The sequence below is a fragment of the Theobroma cacao genome, chromosome 7, assembly GCF_053813885.1.
Source record: "Theobroma cacao isolate CCN51 chromosome 7, ASM5381388v1, whole genome shotgun sequence".
NCBI classification, from domain to species: Eukaryota; Viridiplantae; Streptophyta; class Magnoliopsida; order Malvales; family Malvaceae; genus Theobroma; species Theobroma cacao.
In genome coordinates this window covers 2168021-2186848 of record NC_142645.1, presented here as the reverse complement: position 1 = coordinate 2186848, position 18828 = coordinate 2168021, and the positions used below count along the sequence as shown (strand labels likewise).

The 18828-nt window shown below is 32.5% G+C and overlaps 1 protein-coding gene and 1 long non-coding RNA gene across 2 annotated transcripts; both read left to right on the top strand.

The window, feature by feature from the left end:
- The first annotated feature begins 1491 nt into the window (after positions 1–1491).
- LOC18593546 (putative disease resistance protein At4g27220) lies at positions 1492–10559 on the top strand. Its single transcript, XM_088808211.1, has 10 exons — positions 1492–1971; positions 2699–2792; positions 3734–5645; positions 5955–6552; positions 6792–7055; positions 7298–7561; positions 7949–7973; positions 8115–8839; positions 10115–10288; positions 10404–10559. The coding sequence occupies exons 3-9, from the start codon at positions 3745–3747 to the stop codon at positions 10217–10219; spliced, it is 3882 nt and encodes a 1293-aa protein (XP_088664337.1). The 5' UTR covers positions 1492–1971; positions 2699–2792; positions 3734–3744; the 3' UTR covers positions 10220–10288; positions 10404–10559.
- A 1010-nt stretch (positions 10560–11569) lies between these two features.
- On the top strand, positions 11570–16192 carry LOC148761415 (uncharacterized). Its single transcript, XR_016027511.1, has 2 exons — positions 11570–11716; positions 15870–16192. It is a non-coding gene; the product is annotated as an uncharacterized LOC148761415 (long non-coding RNA).
- Positions 16193–18828: the final 2636 nt, after the last annotated feature.

The following is an 18828-nucleotide window of genomic DNA, read 5'->3' as shown; positions in this document are numbered from 1 at the left end:
AAAATATCATAGACAATAATAAAGGGATAAGATCAATAATTCAAAAGCTTTGATAGCAATGATGTCTCTGTCCCATTGGTAATCTTTATCTTCTTAATTATTGAGAAAATAAAAAAAAATGTTTGAAGCAAATTATAAGGGGTCAGCAAAAAGAAGACAGGAAATGACAGCGAAAAACCATATCACCAAGAAAATTCTGATAAAGAAAAAGAGACGACTCCTGATAAATCAGTTTCTTCTCAAATCCGTAAGAACAAAAAGAAATATTGAATTGAAGGTGTGAACTTGCTTTTGAAATCATGGTAAATTTGGTTTAGAGAAAACTATGCTTCATTAGCATAACTCAATGCAAAGTCAATATAGAAGTTGTGAAGTCATCAATAGTGAGTAAGTAACCATTAAAGGGGGAATTGGAATAATAAGATGATCAAATCCACCTTCTTAATAAGTAAATAAAAAGTGTTTGAATCAAAGTTAAAGGCTCAGCAAAAATAAGGCAAGAATGACACAGAAAATGCATATCACCAAGAAAAGAAGTGAGTTTAAAAAACAAAAAAGAGATGTGCTGGGAAAAAAGGCTCTCTTCATAAATTATACAAATTCATACACAAGTATTTTTAGACTAATTTAATTTGTTTAAAATTTAGGTTACTGATGTCTATGTAATTTAAACAGGGGCAATATACTATAAATATGCTTCAGTAAAAAAGTTTAAACAAATTGTGAAGTGATGACTATATTAGACAAGCAAGTCTTCATAATGATGTATCAGTTTTCTTCTCAAACTGATAAAAGAAGTGCTTATGATTCCATGTCCCACTAGTAAAAAGAGAAAAAAATCTATATATGGTAAAGTACATATGGTAAAGTATACTACAAATATGCTCCGGGAATCTCCCTTCCCTTGTACCATATATGGTAAAGTATTTTTCCGTTAAAGCCATTAAGCAAGCAGGTGAGAAACAAATGGATCTCAAGGGAAAAATGATTGCAAAATGACAAAAATAGAAAGGACAAAAATAGAGGGATCACATCAATTATTCAAAATTTTCTCTCCTGTATTCAAGTGTTTTTGCTAGCAGAAGAGAAGAATTAACTGTTGTTTCTTAATTCCCTCTTCTAGTGGGCTTCTGATTATTGTAGTGCAAACTCGATTTCCACTTGAGTTTTCCTTGATCAAAATAGAAGCTCAGCCTTGACTCCTGAAAGTTCATGTTTCGTTGGTATACATGTGCATCATTTTCTTCTATGGCCCTTGGTTCTTGCATTTGAGTATACATCTGCTAACTTTATACCCAAGATTGGCACTAAATTATTTTCTATGTCCAACTTAAAAGATTTAGGCAGGCATGTCTTGGTTTACAAAAAGCATTTGAAAAGTAGGTCATTAGTCATTATTAGAGGAGAATTTACCAAGTAAGGCTTAATTACAAAAAAATCATAAACAACACTAAGTTTGTGTTTTTCATTCAAAGAGATTTGAGGCAGAATTTCAAAAATTTTCTGTACACTAACATCCTTCCAAGTCCCATCCTCTTTCCATAACATTTCCTGGAAAGCCAACCAGCAAAGCATCTCCATGATCATAAGGCCAAAGACATTGGGGCCCTTGTCTTCCACTAAGCATTTGAAAAAAAAAAAATAGTAACAATAAAAAGAGAAAGAGATTCCAAAGAAACAAGTCTTTGACTCAAGAGTTTCTACTTTCTATGTTCAACTACTGTTTTTGTTATCAGAAGCAGAATTATAATCTGCATGCATTCTAAAGAAGATAAGTAAAGTCTTCTTGTTCTTTTAATTTCCTGGCCTTTTGATCATTGCAGTGCAAAGTTTATTATATCTACTTCAGCTTTCTTTGAACTTCAAAAAAAAAAAAACTTCACCCACTTTGTCAGTGCCTGTGATATATTTTGTCTGGATCAAAATAGAAGCTCTGTCTTGGCTTCTCAAAGTTCATGTATATTTCCTTAGGTATGTAAATGTTCATCCTCTTCTTCTGTGGTTTTGCATTTGAGTATAGATATTTGCAAGTTTAGATGCGTTGACACATATTTTCTATTTTAAATGTCATGGAAAAGCTATCATTTTCACACATATAATACAACTAAGTTTATGTTTTTCATTTTAATATGTCCATTCAATAGATTTGAAGCAGAATTTCAAATATTTCCTATACATTTACATCCTCGCAAGTCCCATCCTCTTTCCGTAACACTTCCTGGAAAGCCAACTAGCAGAGCATCTCCATCACTCCATCCTTTACTTTTTTCTTTTGTTTTCTTTTCTAATCTGTCTCAGACAGAACAAGAAAAAAATAGTAAGTTTTTTTCTTTTCTAATCTTTTTTTTTTATTTTTTTCTTTACATTTGAGTATAGATATTTGAAAGTTTAGATTCATTGACACAGATTTTCTATTTTCAAATTAAGTTGTTCTTTTGATCTTAGGTTGACAGATATTTGTTTTTTCTTAATTCCCTCTGTTAGTGGGCTTTTGGTTATTGTGGTGCAAACTTGATTTCTATTTGAGTTTTCTTTGATCAAATATAGAAAAGCTTGGCCTTCGCTCCTGAAACTTCATGATTCCTTGGTCTATATGTGCATTGGTTTATGCATTTGAGTATACATCTGCAATCTTTAGATGCAAAATTGGCACTGACTTATTTTCTGTAGCCAAATTAACTCTTTTGATCTTATACAGTTACACTCCACCCATGGCATTTGTGTGAAGCAGAGAGCTAGAACCTTTGTGTTTGTCTCTTACCCTTTCACTTTCAAGTGGTGAGAATAGAGAGGTAAGTTTCAAGAAAGGATTTCAGTACCTTTCCCAGTATTAATTTGCTTACATAAGCTCATCTCTTTGCTTTAGGGAAAGAAAAAAAAATCCTCTTGGCTTAAGAGTTTCTACTTTCTATATTCTTAGCTTTGTCTGGTGTGCTCTTCTATTTGCTACTGTTTTTTTCTATTAGGAAGAAGATAAGTGATGAAAGTCTTTATTTGCTCTGCTTTATCTTTATTTTTTTAAGTGATCATCATTGAAGTGCAGCTCCAAAAAAAACAAAAAAAAAGAAAGAGAAAGAGAAAGAAAAAACCATCACCGCTCTGCTTGCCTTTTCTTGCTGTGTATACCTCACAAAACCCAACTTCTTATCTGTTTTGCTTCTCCTCTGCAATAGGAAGACATCTCAAACCTCTCACTGATACTCAAAGATCCTTTGTAACTAGCTTCCATCAACCCTTTCTGAATATTGTTTACAAAAACAAAGACTAGTCGCCTTGCACTGGAAACCAACGTTTTGCCTTAGAGTTTCTACTTTCTATAATAAAGTAGTGTTTTAGCTATCAGAAGTAGAGTTGTTCGTATGCAATAAAATGAAGATAAGTAAAAGTTTGTTTTTCTTAATTCCTTGGCATTCTGATCGTTGCAGTGCAAAGTTGATTTTTACTTCAGTTGTCTTTGAACTCAAAGAACCTTCACCGACTTTGTCAGTGCCAGCATCAAAATAGAAGTTGTTTTTTCTAATTTTCTCCTTTGCTTCTTCTTGATTACGTTGCTAGTTAAATTTTACAATTTCTTCAACCTCGGATCATCAGTCAATGGCTGATTTGTTCTCTTGTGATTCACATATTTCATAAAAGTATTGTTGCCGAGATAAGATACTTTCCAAACATTTCCTAATTGCTTTTGTCTCTATGTAGAACCTTTTTACTCATAGAAATTGCTCTTCACTATCAGATCATCAAAGAATGGCTGAACCTGTTACCGCTGTTGCAACCAATACCCTGGGGAACCTGGCAACAGAATACGCATCACCTTATCTCAGTTATTTTTTCCGTTTTGGCAAAATTGTTGAAGATTTCAAGAATCGACGAAACCAACTTGAATTGATAAAAGTTCGAGTGAAAAATGATGTCGCTGAGGCAAAAAAGCAAACTGAGGTAATTGAGAAGGACGTTGAGGAGTGGCTAACAAGGGCAGAGAAAGAATTGGGAGAAGCTCAGAGTTTGGAAGATGAAATTGAACGTAACAAGTGTTTCAATTGGTGTCCTAGTTGGGGCTGGCGATACTGCTTAAGTATCAAAGTAGCGAAGAAGACACTTTGTATCTCTCAACTTTTAGAGGTTTGTAACTTTCCACGAGTAGGTTGCCGAGCTACTCTTCCAGGATTAGAGTTCATTCCATCCAAGGATTTCATGTCTTCTGAATCTTTGAATTCTGCTTTCAAAGAGATCATGGAGGCTCTGAATAATGGTGGTGTGAACATGATTGGACTATATGGGATGGGAGGAGTGGGTAAAACCACTTTGGCAAAAGAAGTGGGAAACCAAACCAAACAACTCTTCGATAAAGTTGTGATTGTAACCGTGTCCCAAAATCCAAACATCAACAATATTCAAGATAAAATTGCAGACTTCCTTCATTTAAAATTTCAAATGACGACTAGAGAAGGAAGAGCAGAACAATTGTGGTTGAGAATCAAAGGCGAGAAGAGCATCCTTATAATCCTTGATGATGTTTGGGAAGAACTTGACTTGAAGGTTATAGGAATTCCATTTGGTGATGATCACAAGGGTTGCAAAATTTTTTTAACCACGCGTCTTCAACAAGTTTGCACTTGTATGAATAGTCAAAAGGAAGTTCAGCTCAATATCTTATCTGAAAATGAAGCGTGGGCTTTATTCAAAGATAAAGCTGGTGTAGAAGATGACTCTCCCACCTTGATTGTAGCCAAGGAGGTTGCTCGCGAATGCAATGGTTTGCCTCTTGCAATTGTAACTGTGGCAAAAGCTCTGAAAGGTAAAAGTCTAAATGGGTGGATAGTAGCAAATCACCGACTTAGAGACTCAAGACCTTTGGATAATCAAGATGTTTGTGGAGGTATCTATAGCCATCTTGAGCTTAGTTATGATTATTTGGAGGATGATAATGTCAAGTCATGTTTCTTGTTGTGTTCCCTTTTTCCAGAAGATTTTGAAATACCAATGGAGATGTTGGTTATATGTGGAATTGGTCAAGGATTGTTCTGTAACATTAACTCATTTAAAGTCTTAAGGATGGAAATTTATGAAGCATTAACTAAACTCCAACAGTCTAGTTTGCTATTGGAAACTGACGATGGAGAAAATATAAAAATGCATGATGTGGTTCGCGATTTTGCTCATTGGATAACATCAAGAGGGGAAAATATATTCATGGTAAAAGATGGGTTGACGGAATGGCATATGAGTGAAAGGTTTGGATGTTATACGGCAATCTCCTTGTGGAACATTGAGATCAATCATCTTCCTAACAAAGTGGAATTTTCAAAACTCAAGACTTTGTTTCTCAAAGGAAATAATTCATTGAGAGTTTCGTGTGCCTTTTTTGAAAGAATGACAACTCTCCGAGTTTTACTTCTCCAAGATGTTGTACTCACACTGAAAGCACTTAAATTCTTGACAAATCTTCGAACTCTGTGCTTTATAAATTGCGAGCTCGAGAACATCTCATCATTGAGTAACATGGAAAACCTCGAGATTTTTGCATTGGTTGATACTAACATTCATGAGCTACCAGAAGAATTAGTGGAATTGCTTAGACTAAAATCACTATATTTTTCTTACAATAAAGAGCCATACTGCTATTTCCCCCCTAACTTGCTATCAAGGTAAAACTGTTTATCTTATTGTTTTCAATTATTTAATTTTATATCATTTATTTTATCTTTTTTTTTCTATTATTTACTTTATTTGATTTGACTATCACGAACACATATATATATATATATATCTAGCATGAGCTTTTGGTCATTGCTGTTATTATGGAAACATTGCAACCTGTAGTACAAAAGTAGCTTTAAGAATGAAGAAATAAAAAAGTTTATGTTATCTTATTCATTTCATTATCTTGATATTTTTATCATTCAGTTGAAAGTGCTATTATTGCATTAATAACATTTTGTATTTGTTAGTAACAGGTTGGCCTCACTTCAAGAGCTGCACGTGACAAGTAGAAACAATGCTAACTTATTGGAGCTGAATTCTTTGTCTGGTTTGACTGCATTAACACTGAGAGTTTCTACAGATCAATGTTCTCAAGAAAACTTTGTGTTCCCTAAACTTCAAAGCTACAATATAGCTGTAAATACATACATTCGAGATTTGGCGGGGCTAAGCTTGAGAACCTTGAGAATTAGAGATTTCTCATTCTCATTAAATGCATTTAAGGAGCTGTTTTGCAATGTGGAATTAACTTCTCTTGAGCTTGTATATTGTGAAAATTTGGAATGCTTGATCGATACAACACGAGAACAAAGTCCAACCACTGCATTCTCTAATTTAAGAAGTTTGGAGCCGACGTCATTGCCAGCATTAGAGAATATATGGAAAGAGCCAACTCATTATGTAAGGTTACAAAGTCTAAAGGAAGTAACAATTGTTGGTTGTGATAAATTGAAATCTATCTTCTCACCTCACATTGTTCAAAGTCTGTTGCATCTAGAAACACTTGAGATATCTGAATGCGAAAAATTAGAGCAAGTCTTTGCTTTTGACAAAGAAATGGTAGACCTAGAGGTACCTCTTATCTCTCCATTTTTCCTTTAATAATGCTCTCATATATTCTTTGTCTAATTATCTTTCATTTTATTGAATTATTTAATATATAAATAATTACTATATAATTTTTTTAAATTATTGACTTTTAACACTTACTTTTACATTTTTTAAAATATAAGCCTTCTCAATATTTAAGTACAATGAATTCATATTCAATATTTATTAATTAAAAAATTATATATTTTTCTTTATGTGAGGTAAATCAGTCAGTACTACTCTCAAATTTAAGAAGGTTGAAGCTGTGGTCATTACCAGCATTGGAGAGTATATGGAAAGAGCCAACTCATCATGTAAGCCTACAAAGTCTGAAGGAAGTAAGAGTTTATGATTGTGATAAATTGAAATCTATCTTCTCACCTTGCCTTGCTCAAAGTCTGTTGCATCTAGAGAAGTGTGAGATATATTGTTGCGACAAATTAGAGCAAGTCTTTGCTTTTGACAAAGAAATGGCTGAGCTAGAGGTACCTCTTTTCTCTTCATTTTTCCTTTAATAATGGTCTCGTATATTGTTTTTCTAATGATTTTTTTTGAATTATCAAATATATAAATAATTACTATCTAATCTTTTTAAATTATTAACTTTTAATACTTCTTTCTACTTTTTTTAACAAAATGTATTTCTTTTCAATAATCAAGATCAAGTATAAAGAATTTATTTTCAATATTTATTAATTAATAAATTTTATATTTTTCTTTATGTGAGGTAAATCAGACAGTACCACTCTCAAATTTAAGAAGGTTGGAGCTGCAGTCATTACCAGCATTGGAGAGCATATGGAAATGGCCAACTCATCGTGCCATTGGACTCCCTTGCCTACAAGATTTTCAACTTGTAAACTTGATAAATTTGAGTTCGGAAAACTTTCTCATCTCATCACTATCCTTGGAGAAGTTAAAAGTTTGCAACTGTCCTAAATTGAGAAATTTCACTATTCAAAAAGAAGTTAATGAGCAAATTCAGCTAGAGGTATTTCTCTATACACTTTTCCTTCAATTATGGTTTTGGATTTTGCCTTTGAGCTAAATCTTTTTTTCAACACTCACAAACTAATCCAATTATTTTTTAAAATTGCAGCACAAAAATTTTATACTATTTATTTTGAAAAACAAATTTTAATTTGTTTGTGGGGATTTTTGGGTTTTCTTGTCATATATTTTCTTCACAACGACAAAACTTGCCTTTTTTCTTGTTCGAGCTTCCTTTTTCTTCTTCGATTCTAGTTTCTCTTGCTTTCTTTGATTCGAATTTTCTCTTTCTTCTTCAATTTAAGTTCTCTTTTTCTTCTTGGCCTTGAGTTCCCTTTTTTTCTTTATTCAAAGTGTTTCTACTTTCTGTTTCAGACAAGAGAAACAGATTGAGAAAGTTAGGCTTTCCGGGGGTTCATTTCTTTTATGTTTTTTGTATGTAATTTTGAAACATATTTATGTCCTATCATTAAAAATATAAGGATTTCTTGTGAATTGGCATCTAAAAAATTATGAGTAACATTTGCTCATCCGTTCCCAATCTAATACAACAGAAATGTATCTCTCTAAGTTGGGAAATAGCTTTCAATTGCGTATTTCAGCCAATTGCAATCAAGAATATATAGCAATTGGGAGTCATGAAGAGCTATTTCAGGTTCATGGACGTATAAAGGAACTCCACCTGGAGGATTTATCTGAAAAGTGGATTATATGGAAGGATGTCGCTCAGGTTGTAACTCTTGAGAACCTTACAATTTTGAAGGTGATTGATTGCAAGAGGCTAAGATACATATTTTCACCTACAACTGCTCGAAGTTTATCACGGTTGGTCTATCTAGAAATACATAATGGTGATGAATTGGACCAAATCATTGCTGAGGATCAAGTTTGTTCATCATCAGATGGTGATCTCCAACCTATAAGCTTTCCTAATTTGACCACGATTTCTGTTCAATATTGCAAAAAGTTGAAACGACTCTTTCCTCTTGGATCTGCTCGTTGTCTTCCAAAACTTCAATACTTACGGGTTAAAGGGAACTCTAAATTGGAGCAAGTATTTGAACTTGAAGATGAAGCAGAAGCAACAACTGAAAAGGAGATAAAGTTTGATAAACTATACAATTTATCACTTGAAGAACTGCCAAGCCTCGTTGACTTCTGCCCAAGGGAATATCACTTTGTATTATCGGCGTTGAATTGTTTGAGAGTAGAAGGATGTCCCAAGATGACTACAGGTTTCTTCATAGATTCAAAGGAATATGTGCATGCCAAAACAGAGGTATACACCCTGAAAACTTTAGTCTTGTCTATTTTAATGCATAATCTTCAAAGTCTTTAAATTACTTATATCATTGAGTATGACACTACAACCAAAACTTAGTGTAGAATATCACTTTTAATGAATTTGGCCTAAAATGCTTATAAATTATAATATGCCTATCTCACACATCAAAAGGATATCCTGTGCAATCACCCATTTGTTAAAGAGTTTTGAAGAAAAATTCTCTAACTATGTTTCCACCTTAGTAAACCATTTGTTAAGCCAATCCCAACTTTTGTCTTTGAGCTCTCTAAACATCTCCTTATCCTCAAAGGTTAGCAGAAATTCTTTGAGAGACAAACTCCTCATAAGCAGCCCTGAGATTCCTTCCATTTTAAATAATTCCATTAAATTTGTTGAATCTGAATTATATTATGTTGTTACCACAACACTTGTCTTCAACCAAAGCATGTTTTTTCATGCTTGTTAAGACATTGAAGATCATCTCCTCTCTCTTCATTTGAAGCTCAACCTCTTTCAAAAGCACCTTTCAATAACAGAGCATAAGATGGCTTAGTGAATAAGGCCAAGTTCTGTCTCAAAATCCCACTACAGGCTCTGTTCCTAATGTGGTTAACACTAGGTGCATAAGAAGCTTCCTTTTTGCTTCCTCTTTCAAAATGTATCATGGCTTCCATAGCTGGCCATATTGACCTCTAGCCTTTAGTTAAGAAGCCAGACTCCATTTAAATTTTGGACTGCTCTCCTCGCTTTATTAAACTATCCAAATATGATGAAAGGATACCTTTGACAGTATTTGCTTCTATTTCTCCCTACAATGTATTGACAACCTTTCCAAATTGATCCCAAATCCTTTGAAGCCATCTTCATGGACTTTTGTAGGAATATTATTCACAAAAACTAAAAATACCTTATTCATTCTCCTTATCCTCCCAACATAATCATTGTTGATGATTAAGAGTTTTTATTATTAATTAGTGAATTAAGTTCAAGCTTTTATTTGGTACGTGCAAAGGCAATTAGAGTCTTTAATAATATTATACTGCATAATTTTTCAAAATCTTTACTTAAATTACTTAAATGATTGAGTAGTACACTGCAAACAAAAAATTGATCTAGAATATCACTTTTAATGAATGATTCCATTACTTTTAATGAAATTTTGGCCTAAAATGCTTATAAATCATAATATGCTTATTTTTTCTTTTACCCTCATAACATGTGACATTAATACTTTTGTTTTACATTTCACTGTTTCAGTTGTTTAAAAAGACACCACAACTAGTTAAGCAAGACGCCAAGACCATTCGTTGGCATAAGCGCCGTTCGGGCGTTAGAGGTGAGCTACCACCTTACAAGGAAAGAACTATGAGATGATTGCAGGGGAAGTTGCAAAAGCATGTTTAAACATCAATGAGTACGTTGGAAGCCATCAACTAAACACAAGTAAATCAAAGGCTACTTTCCATTTTCATTTCTCTCACTTGTTGGTTTAGTCCTAATCAAGTTTTAGTGGTTTACTTGTGCTAATCTTTATTATTTACATACACAAAAAAAACAGGTAGCTGAAATTATTGTGCTTTGGGTTGATCAAGATGTTGGCTTCACAGAGTTATCAAGCAAAAAGATCACTTGCTTTCAATAATTTACCTAATCAATGTTATATTTCTCTCTGTATCTACAATAAGTAGAAGAATAAGCTTAAAATTCTTCTGTTTCTTATCCTTCTCTCTGTATTTTAAATCAAGACATGGGAAATTAAACTTTAATTTTCCTATACAAGCCAAGTAGATTTTTATTTTATGAAGGTTCCAAGTGATTTATTGAAATATTGAGAGTTTGATTGGTACTCCAGCCTATAAGATCTGGCCAAGGTAGTATAGTCCAGGTAACAAGTTCACAAAAAGCATTTAAAATGAAGTAATTTCTCATTGATGGAAGAAAATTTTACCAAGTAATGCTTAGAATAAAAATTATAAAAAGGGACTGGACCATTTCTACATGCATTTACAATTATTAAGTTCAATTTAATTTCCTTTTCTTGCCATGTTGTACTTTTCTTAGCATATTGCACTACTACTATATAAAATTAAAAATTCAAAAAAAAAATTAAAAAGTTTAAAATTCAAAATTTTATAACTTTACAATTTTTTAAAAAAATAATGATCAAAGTTGAGTTTAGTTAACAAAAAAAATTAATAAAGAACAAAGACAATGAGACGAAGGGAAATGATAAAAAAAAAATTTCCTATTTAATAGATTAAGAAATAATTTATAAGACATCTTCTAAATCATCATAATTATAAGTCATAAAATTTATAAAGAGAATAAAATAAAATAATAATTAATTTTTATACCATAAAAATGTATTAATAATTTCCAAATTTCAATTCCATTAAATTACTTAATTTTTAAAAATTTTTGCTATGCTTATTAACACCAAATTTCAATTGTCTATAAAAATTCTTTTCTAAAATTTTTTTTATTACATCCTTGACAAAGGCAAAGAATTTTCGTCCAAACTCAGCCCAATCTAGCCCATACCAAGCCCAATACCAGTTTTATCGTATCAAAAGCCCATTACTGCCACCCAATTCCTATTCTCCACGTGTTACCCCTACAAGCATCCTCCGGTTCATAAAAAAAAACTCCCCTCTTTTTAAAATTTCAATTTATCCCTAGGGTTTCCTCTCCTCTCTGAGATCACCCGTTTGCCTTTGTAAACTTGGGCACGTTTAATTATATTAAAACATTCACAAACTTATATAAAACTCATGTTGTCTTAAAGCAGGACACCAAGAGGCTCTCATTTTGGGGGGCCTGGAACTGATATCAGCTGAAATGATTCCACTTTAATGCGTGGCCTCATTTTAGGTCAGTTACTTTGTTTATGTCGTAAGCTTCATTTTCTCGTGGCAGTATTTGTGCTACATTCGCAAATTACTTTTCCAGTTCCTTATTAAGTTACTTTTCCAGTTCCTTATTAAGTATTCCAGTCAAGTTCAATTTGTTTCAGTTTTCCCAACATGTTTCCTTTAAATCTTTCTTTAGATCCTTTTACCAGTCCAGAAACTTTTTTGTTTTTTAATTTCATAGATCAGTTCCCTTTTGATACTTGCATATGTTTATGCACTCCTTTTTGTTTCCTTTAAATTCAAGCTGTAATGCTCGAAACTAGGTGAAGCAGCTATGGGTAAAGTTACTATGCATGTTATCATGCACCATTCTGTTAATGAACCTTGGGGCAAGTTTTGTTCTATTGCATTTTCAATCTATGCTTCTTTTTAAAGTTATAGTAACTTCTTTGTCCTCATTCTATTGCTTTGTTACAAATGAGAACAAATTGAGTCAGGAAAGAAACCTGGAACTTCTAGTTAAAGGCATTTTCAGTTAATGGATTTAACCTCAATGGAAGCAGATCACTTGTACATGCTTTATTGTCTAAACCTAAATAGTGAATGCCTCGCTGCGTATGAATCTACCAGTGTTAATATTGCATTTTCAAGGCATTCTGTTTTCTATTTGTCATTTGAGGTTTTGTGTCACTTCAGTTTACAAGAATTTCCTTAGTTTCTAAATATGTTCTTCATCTTGCCATTTTGTGGCTACTAATATAATCTTCATAGGTTTCTGTCTATGCAGAGAATGTTAAAACGTTTCTGAAATTAGTTTAGCAGATAGGTTCTTTCTACTAAAACATAATCTTTGAAGTTGAAGTTGTGAATCATTCTATTTTGGCACTGACAACTTCCTCCCTCCCTCCCTCCCCTCCCCCTTACAAAAAATAAGTGAAAGAAAGGAGAAAAAGGAAATATTTCATGTCAAGTGCAGAGAAAAGTTGAGTCTCTGATTTCAATTTTCCTTTTTCTCCTTTGCATGCTATTTTAAAAGGTTAATGAAAGAATAGCACCTTTACTGATTCCCTGAGTTTAGTGTAGTTAATGATTTCTTTTTGGGCTACTATTGGGCTACTATGGAAATCTATTTAATCTGATACTTTTTACTTTCCCTGGTAATGGTAAGCCTTGATGTAACCCAAAAGATGTTTATGGTTGTAATTGTAACTTTTGAGTGATATATAACTGGTGGTTTTACATTTTTGTTCTTTTGCGTGCCATGGAGGAAATTTTTTTGAACTTTTTTAGTATTTGTAAGTGTATTATCTTAATGCTTTGCTTTTTTTAACAATGTTTAATTTGAGTTTTGAGAAGCAATGAGCTCTTTTTATCATCTCATTCAATGATAGTGTCACGCCCCAGACCCGAGACATGACAGACGCCGCATACCTGTAAGGTATAATCCCACAGACATGCAAGGCTCTAAAATATATATCTTAAACCATTACTAAAAGAGACTAATATACCTGAATAATTTAGTGATTTATAAACTATATCTGTTGACAGAATTTCCAAATATCATAATTTGACAATATTCAAAATTAAATCTCCAAAACCATAAAGCTACTGAGTCAAGATAAAAGTCTGAATACTAATTAAGATAGTACGATGTTCATAATATTTAAATAAATCCTAGATAATTTAAGTGCTACTAAATTAAACATCACTCCCCAAAGTTCCCGCGTGGTTGACCAAATCACAACTTGAAAAAAATTTGAAGGAAGGGGTGAGTCCAACTACTCAGCAAGTAACTAACATCCCTTCAGCCGGATTAAGCATGCTTAAAACATTTAGGGCAAAATATCATTTACAAATGCCAAAACAAAATATTAGGTAATCTTATTTGGAATCACATACTTCAAAATTTGCGCATTCAAATAACAGAACAAATATATTCACAATATTTAACTTTTAATGGTCTCCTGTAACATGCTACGACCACACTTAACCCCTGTGGCATAGGTCAGAAATAGAACCACAATTAACCCCGGTGGCACGGGTCAGAAGCATATCAAAGCAACCATTGGCTGCAATGAACAGAAATCACAAATACTACTATTCTGTAACCGGTAGTGCGGTTGGGAGATCAATCTCTAATCACAGAATACATGTCGACATGGCCAACATTTAACCCCCATTGGCAGGGTCAGAGCATAGCCATACTAGGAGACAAAACAGAAATATATATTTTTAGATTACCCAAAATTCATAAAACAGTATATCAAATTTCTCAAGCGTATCTCATACACCACAAAAGCATATTTGTTTCAGACTAAATATTTGTATTTATATTTGCGAAATCATATATGCATACATTATACAAAGTCATATATATTTCGAAATCAGATATCAGGCTTTGCATAAGCAACATTCTAAATCCAACATATAAACTCATATACATATACATTTTGCATGCTTAACTCGATTTTAATAAATCATAGGATAAAATATTATATCTCATGTACAAATTCAGATTGAAGCTAATTTTTAAGGTGTGAAAACACCGAAGGGATATCAGTCACTTACTTGATCTCGTTAATTTTACTTTCAAGTAGCAAATCCGAAAATCCTCTTAGTAGCCTAGTATTTCGAGAAACACAAAAATCAGAACTAAATTTGCAAACAGATCTTATAAGGCGACTTTTCGTTGACCATCTTAAGCACTTAGGGTGTGTAGCGACTCCTATTACAATTTATGAACCTTTTTTTTTTTGTTAATAAGGTAATATATTATTATTATTTATATTTTTGAATTAAACAAAATTTCCAATAAGGTTGAGAATTAAACTTAAATCATAAAATCAGTAAGGACTTTAATTTTCAGATAGAGAAATAATACTAATTTCACTTGTAAAAATCATATTTGTAATTAATTTCATAAATTTTGATATTTTAATAAAATCTACTAATTTAAGAAATAAATTTATAAAATATAAAGATACATACTTCTTAACATAAAAATACAGTAGAAATCACATATCCAATATTTATGAAATTTACAATAGAATTTATCACATAATAATTAAAATCAAATTTTAAAACAAATTTTAAAAAAAGAAATTTTCTGTTTTCTGGAATTTCCAGAATCTGGATGGCCATTTGGCTTACTTCAAGCTCTCATATCTTTTAACCCGAATTATATCCAGTGATGAAATCAACACCAATTTAAAGTATGCATATCATACTACAAGACCAAAATTTGTTTCGATTAAAAAGACCACAAGATTCCTAAGTTTCGAAAGCCAAAATTCAAGAAATCATCACAGAAATACCCAGATTTCTGGGTTTCCAGTATCAATGAGCCTACTTTGAGGCTTTAATTCTCTTAACACAGGAAGCCTCTAACCAAGACATTGACGCCAATTTAAACATCTAATTTCATACTTCAAAAGCCCTCAAAGAAACGACCAAAAACGTCACCGGAATATGAAGTTCCGGTGACCCAAAGTCGGGCTGTCAAAACTGTTGAAAATCAGATTTCTAATTAACTTCAAAAATTCATATATTCCTAACCATAAGGCCAAACAAGATGCTACAAAAACCATTGGAAAGATCTTTTCAAGACCTTTCCATTGGTACCCATCATGCTACCGGAAAGTCATCAGAAAAGTGGCGGATTTAAATAAAAAAAATAAGAAAATATATCTAATTTAGGGTTTTTTGTACCCAAATTATGAAAATATAATTCCCAAACATACCTTAATCAGCAATCTCTTTCCCTCTCCTCTGTCTTTCTTCTTCCCTAATATTAAACCTTTCTGACTGTCTGTTGTTTGAATCTGATGAATGAACTAACGTAAGTTGTTGTCTGTTCTTTTAAAACTTATAAACTACCTAACCCCACTAACTTAAATGGGATAAATAAACTAACCCTTAATCCCACTAACTTAAATGTGATAATAAAACTAACTTAATTAAACTTCTTCTTTTACTTAAAGACCCCTTCTTCTATTTTTTTTTATTTATTAAGACACCCAAAGTCATAATTGTAAATAAACAAAATACTAAAATAATATCTACTTATTATCTTTATAAAACTATAGCTTAATAATTTTAATTTAATTTTTTTTTTATAATAAATACTTTTTGAGGGGTATTACAGATAGTTTACATTTATTTGTCATTTGCAGCTTCTTACCAGAATACTCAAGGAAATCCTGGCGAGAATGATCCAAATAATACCACAGTGGGTAGCTTTTTTATATTTATTAATATACTTTATTTCATGGTATGGTCAACTGAAATCTTACATGCTTAAATGCATATATTTGTTGGTGGTTTGGATCCCAGTGTTTCTGAAGATCAATTAAAACAAATATTTAGCCAGCTGGGTGAGGTAGTTCATGTAAAAATTCCTTGTGAAGTGATGAAAGACGAAAGGTAGGATATATGGGACTGCCAAAATATTGTACAAATGCATGGAAATGAATGTGGTAGAGCTGTCTATTAGGCCTGTCCATTGGGTGACAGAGCTTTGCACCTGCAATTACTCGTGTTGAAAAATCAAATGGTCGTCAGGCGGGTAGCTATACAACATTAAAAATAATCAAACTTCTGTTAAATGGGCCCAGTTGTGCGGAGAGTTTCTGTCAGTGTTGTGGAAGACGAACACGCTATGCTACATACGAGGCTGAAACCGTGTAACAGGTGAAAACTCCCACTCAACCATGTAACAGCTCTACAAATAGATACTTTGCCTAATATTAATTATTATTAATTAATGTAAAAATTAATAAGGTGATTTAGGTAGACTTAAGTATATAAAAATTAATAAAAGTAGAATAATTATTATTAAAATATTAATATAAATGAGAAGTCAAAATACGACACATATTTAAAGAAGAAAACACACTTCTTAGCAAACAAAGCTTTCCCATGAAAGAGGATTACAAATTTTATGATGTATCACTCATAGGCACTAAATTTTTTCTCTTGAAGAATATGTTGAGATTAGTTTTTTTCGTTTAATTAGTGTTTAATAAAGTTTTTTTTTAAAAAAATATATAAAATTTAACATAATAAATCAGTAAAGTTAAAATAAATATAATTTTGTAACAATTAAATATTTAAATTTATATTATTGAATTAAAAGTATTTAACGGTTAATAAATTTTAATTTATAAATAAATAATATGAAAAATAAAAATAATTAAAAGTTGGAGGTGTTATATTCCATTCATCTCCGTAAACAAAGCCATTTCCAGCCTAAGAACGAACCCCCATCACTACACCATGAATATGAATCACTGAATCAGAAAGCTGCGGCAGGAAGGATTTTTCGTTCACTAAAATTTGTCCATGATGATTTAGCCGGGCAACTGTGAAGTGAGTCATTGCTCATTACAAGAAAACCAATAATTTAGAAGTGCTCATGATTCCATGTTCCACTAGTAAAAAAGGCACAAAAATCTACACGAAAGCTCCGGGAATCTCCCTCGTAATTGTATATGGTAAAGAAATTTTCCATGAAAGCAATTAAACAGAGCAAGCAAGTCGGTGAGAAATAAATGGATCCAAGGGGAAAAATGATTGCAAAATGACAAAAATATAAAGGACAATAATAGGGGGATCACATCATTTATTCGAAATTTTCTCTCCTGTATTCAAGTGTTTTTGCTAGCCGAAGAAGAATCAACTGTTGTTGCTTAATCACCTCTGCTATTGGGCTTCTGATTATTGTAGTGCAAACTTGATTTCCACTTGTTTCATTGATTATTGTAATTCAGCCAAAATATATGTGCATCATTTTCTTCTATGGCTCTTGGTTTTGCATTTGAGTATTGTTAGGATAGTCTTGAATTGTGATTTAATTAGGATTGTTTAATTCTAATTAAATTAGTATACCTTATAAAATAGTCTTTAAATCTAGTTAGATTAGAATAACAATTCCTAATTCTATTAGAATAAGATTCCTAATTATATTAGGATAAGGTTATTGTATTTGATACTATAAAAGGACCCTATGGGTTAAAGAATAATAATCACCTAACTTTAGAGAGAGTGATTTAGGTGTACGTGGGATAAGGGTTATGAGTTTGAGACTGTTCTTGTAATCTCCTGATTTTTCTCTTAGTGAATTTTTCTCTGTTGTTGTGCCCGTGGACGTAGGTCATCAAAAGACCGAACCACGTAAATTCTTGTGTTCTTGTGGGTGTGCTTGATTTCTTTCTTTCTTTATTCTATTGATTGGGTTAGATCTTGGGCAATTCTTTAGAGGTAATTCCGCAATTTCCCAACAAACTGGTATCAGAGCTTCAAGGTCTTGGGTCAATCTGAATCTCGCTATGGTAACTTCGTCGACCAAGTATGAGATTGAAAAGTTTAATGGAAGAAACGATTTCAGCCTGTGGCGTGTTAAGATGCGCGCATTGCTAGTGCAACAAGGACTGTTGAAGGCACTGAAGGGAAAAGAACATCTTCCCTCGAATTTATCTGATGGTGAGAAAGATGACCTTATGGAAAAAGCACATAGTGCTATTCTCCTTGCTTTGTCTGATGAGGTGCTAAGAGAAGTCACGGATGAAGAATCTGCTGCTGCAATGTGGTTTAAACTCGAAAGTATTTATATGACCAAGTCCTTGACGAATCGGCTTTATATGAAGCAACGATTGTAAACTCTCAAGATGAGTGAAGGTACGTCCGTTAATACCCACATTGATGAATTTAATAGAGTTATTCTTGATTTAAAGAATATCGATGTTAAAATTGAGGATGAAGACTTAGCCCTAATTCTTTTATGTTCTTTGCCTCCATCGTATGAAAACTTCGTGGATACTATGCTATACGGCCGAGACACTCTCACTTTCGAGGATGTAAGGGCATCTTTAAATTCCAAGGAATTAAAGAAGAAAGTTGGTGGTATTCGGAATGAAAATCAAGCAGAAGGTTTGGTTGTAAATAGAGGTAGAGGTAAAGAGAAAGGCATAGACAGAAAAGGTAAATCTAGATCCAAATCTAGATCAAGAGGAAAGACTTGTTGGAACTGTGGTAAAAAAGGTCACTTTCGTCAAGACTGTACTAAATTCAAGGGTGATGAAAAGATCAATAAGTCTGAAAATACTGCAAACGTAGTTGAAGATGATTTTGATA

Bases quoted from the DNA above. Each gene is read 5' to 3' on its own strand.
- LOC18593546 (XM_088808211.1), top strand. From the start codon at position 3,745: ATGGCTGAACCTGTTACCGCTGTTGCAACCAATACCCTGGGGAACCTG. The intron at 7,974-8,114 runs GTTCATTTCTTT...CTAATACAACAG, and splicing joins GAAAGTTAGGCTTTCCGGGG to AAATGTATCTCTCTAAGTTG. The intron at 8,840-10,114 runs GTATACACCCTG...TTGTTTAAAAAG, and splicing joins ATGTGCATGCCAAAACAGAG to ACACCACAACTAGTTAAGCA.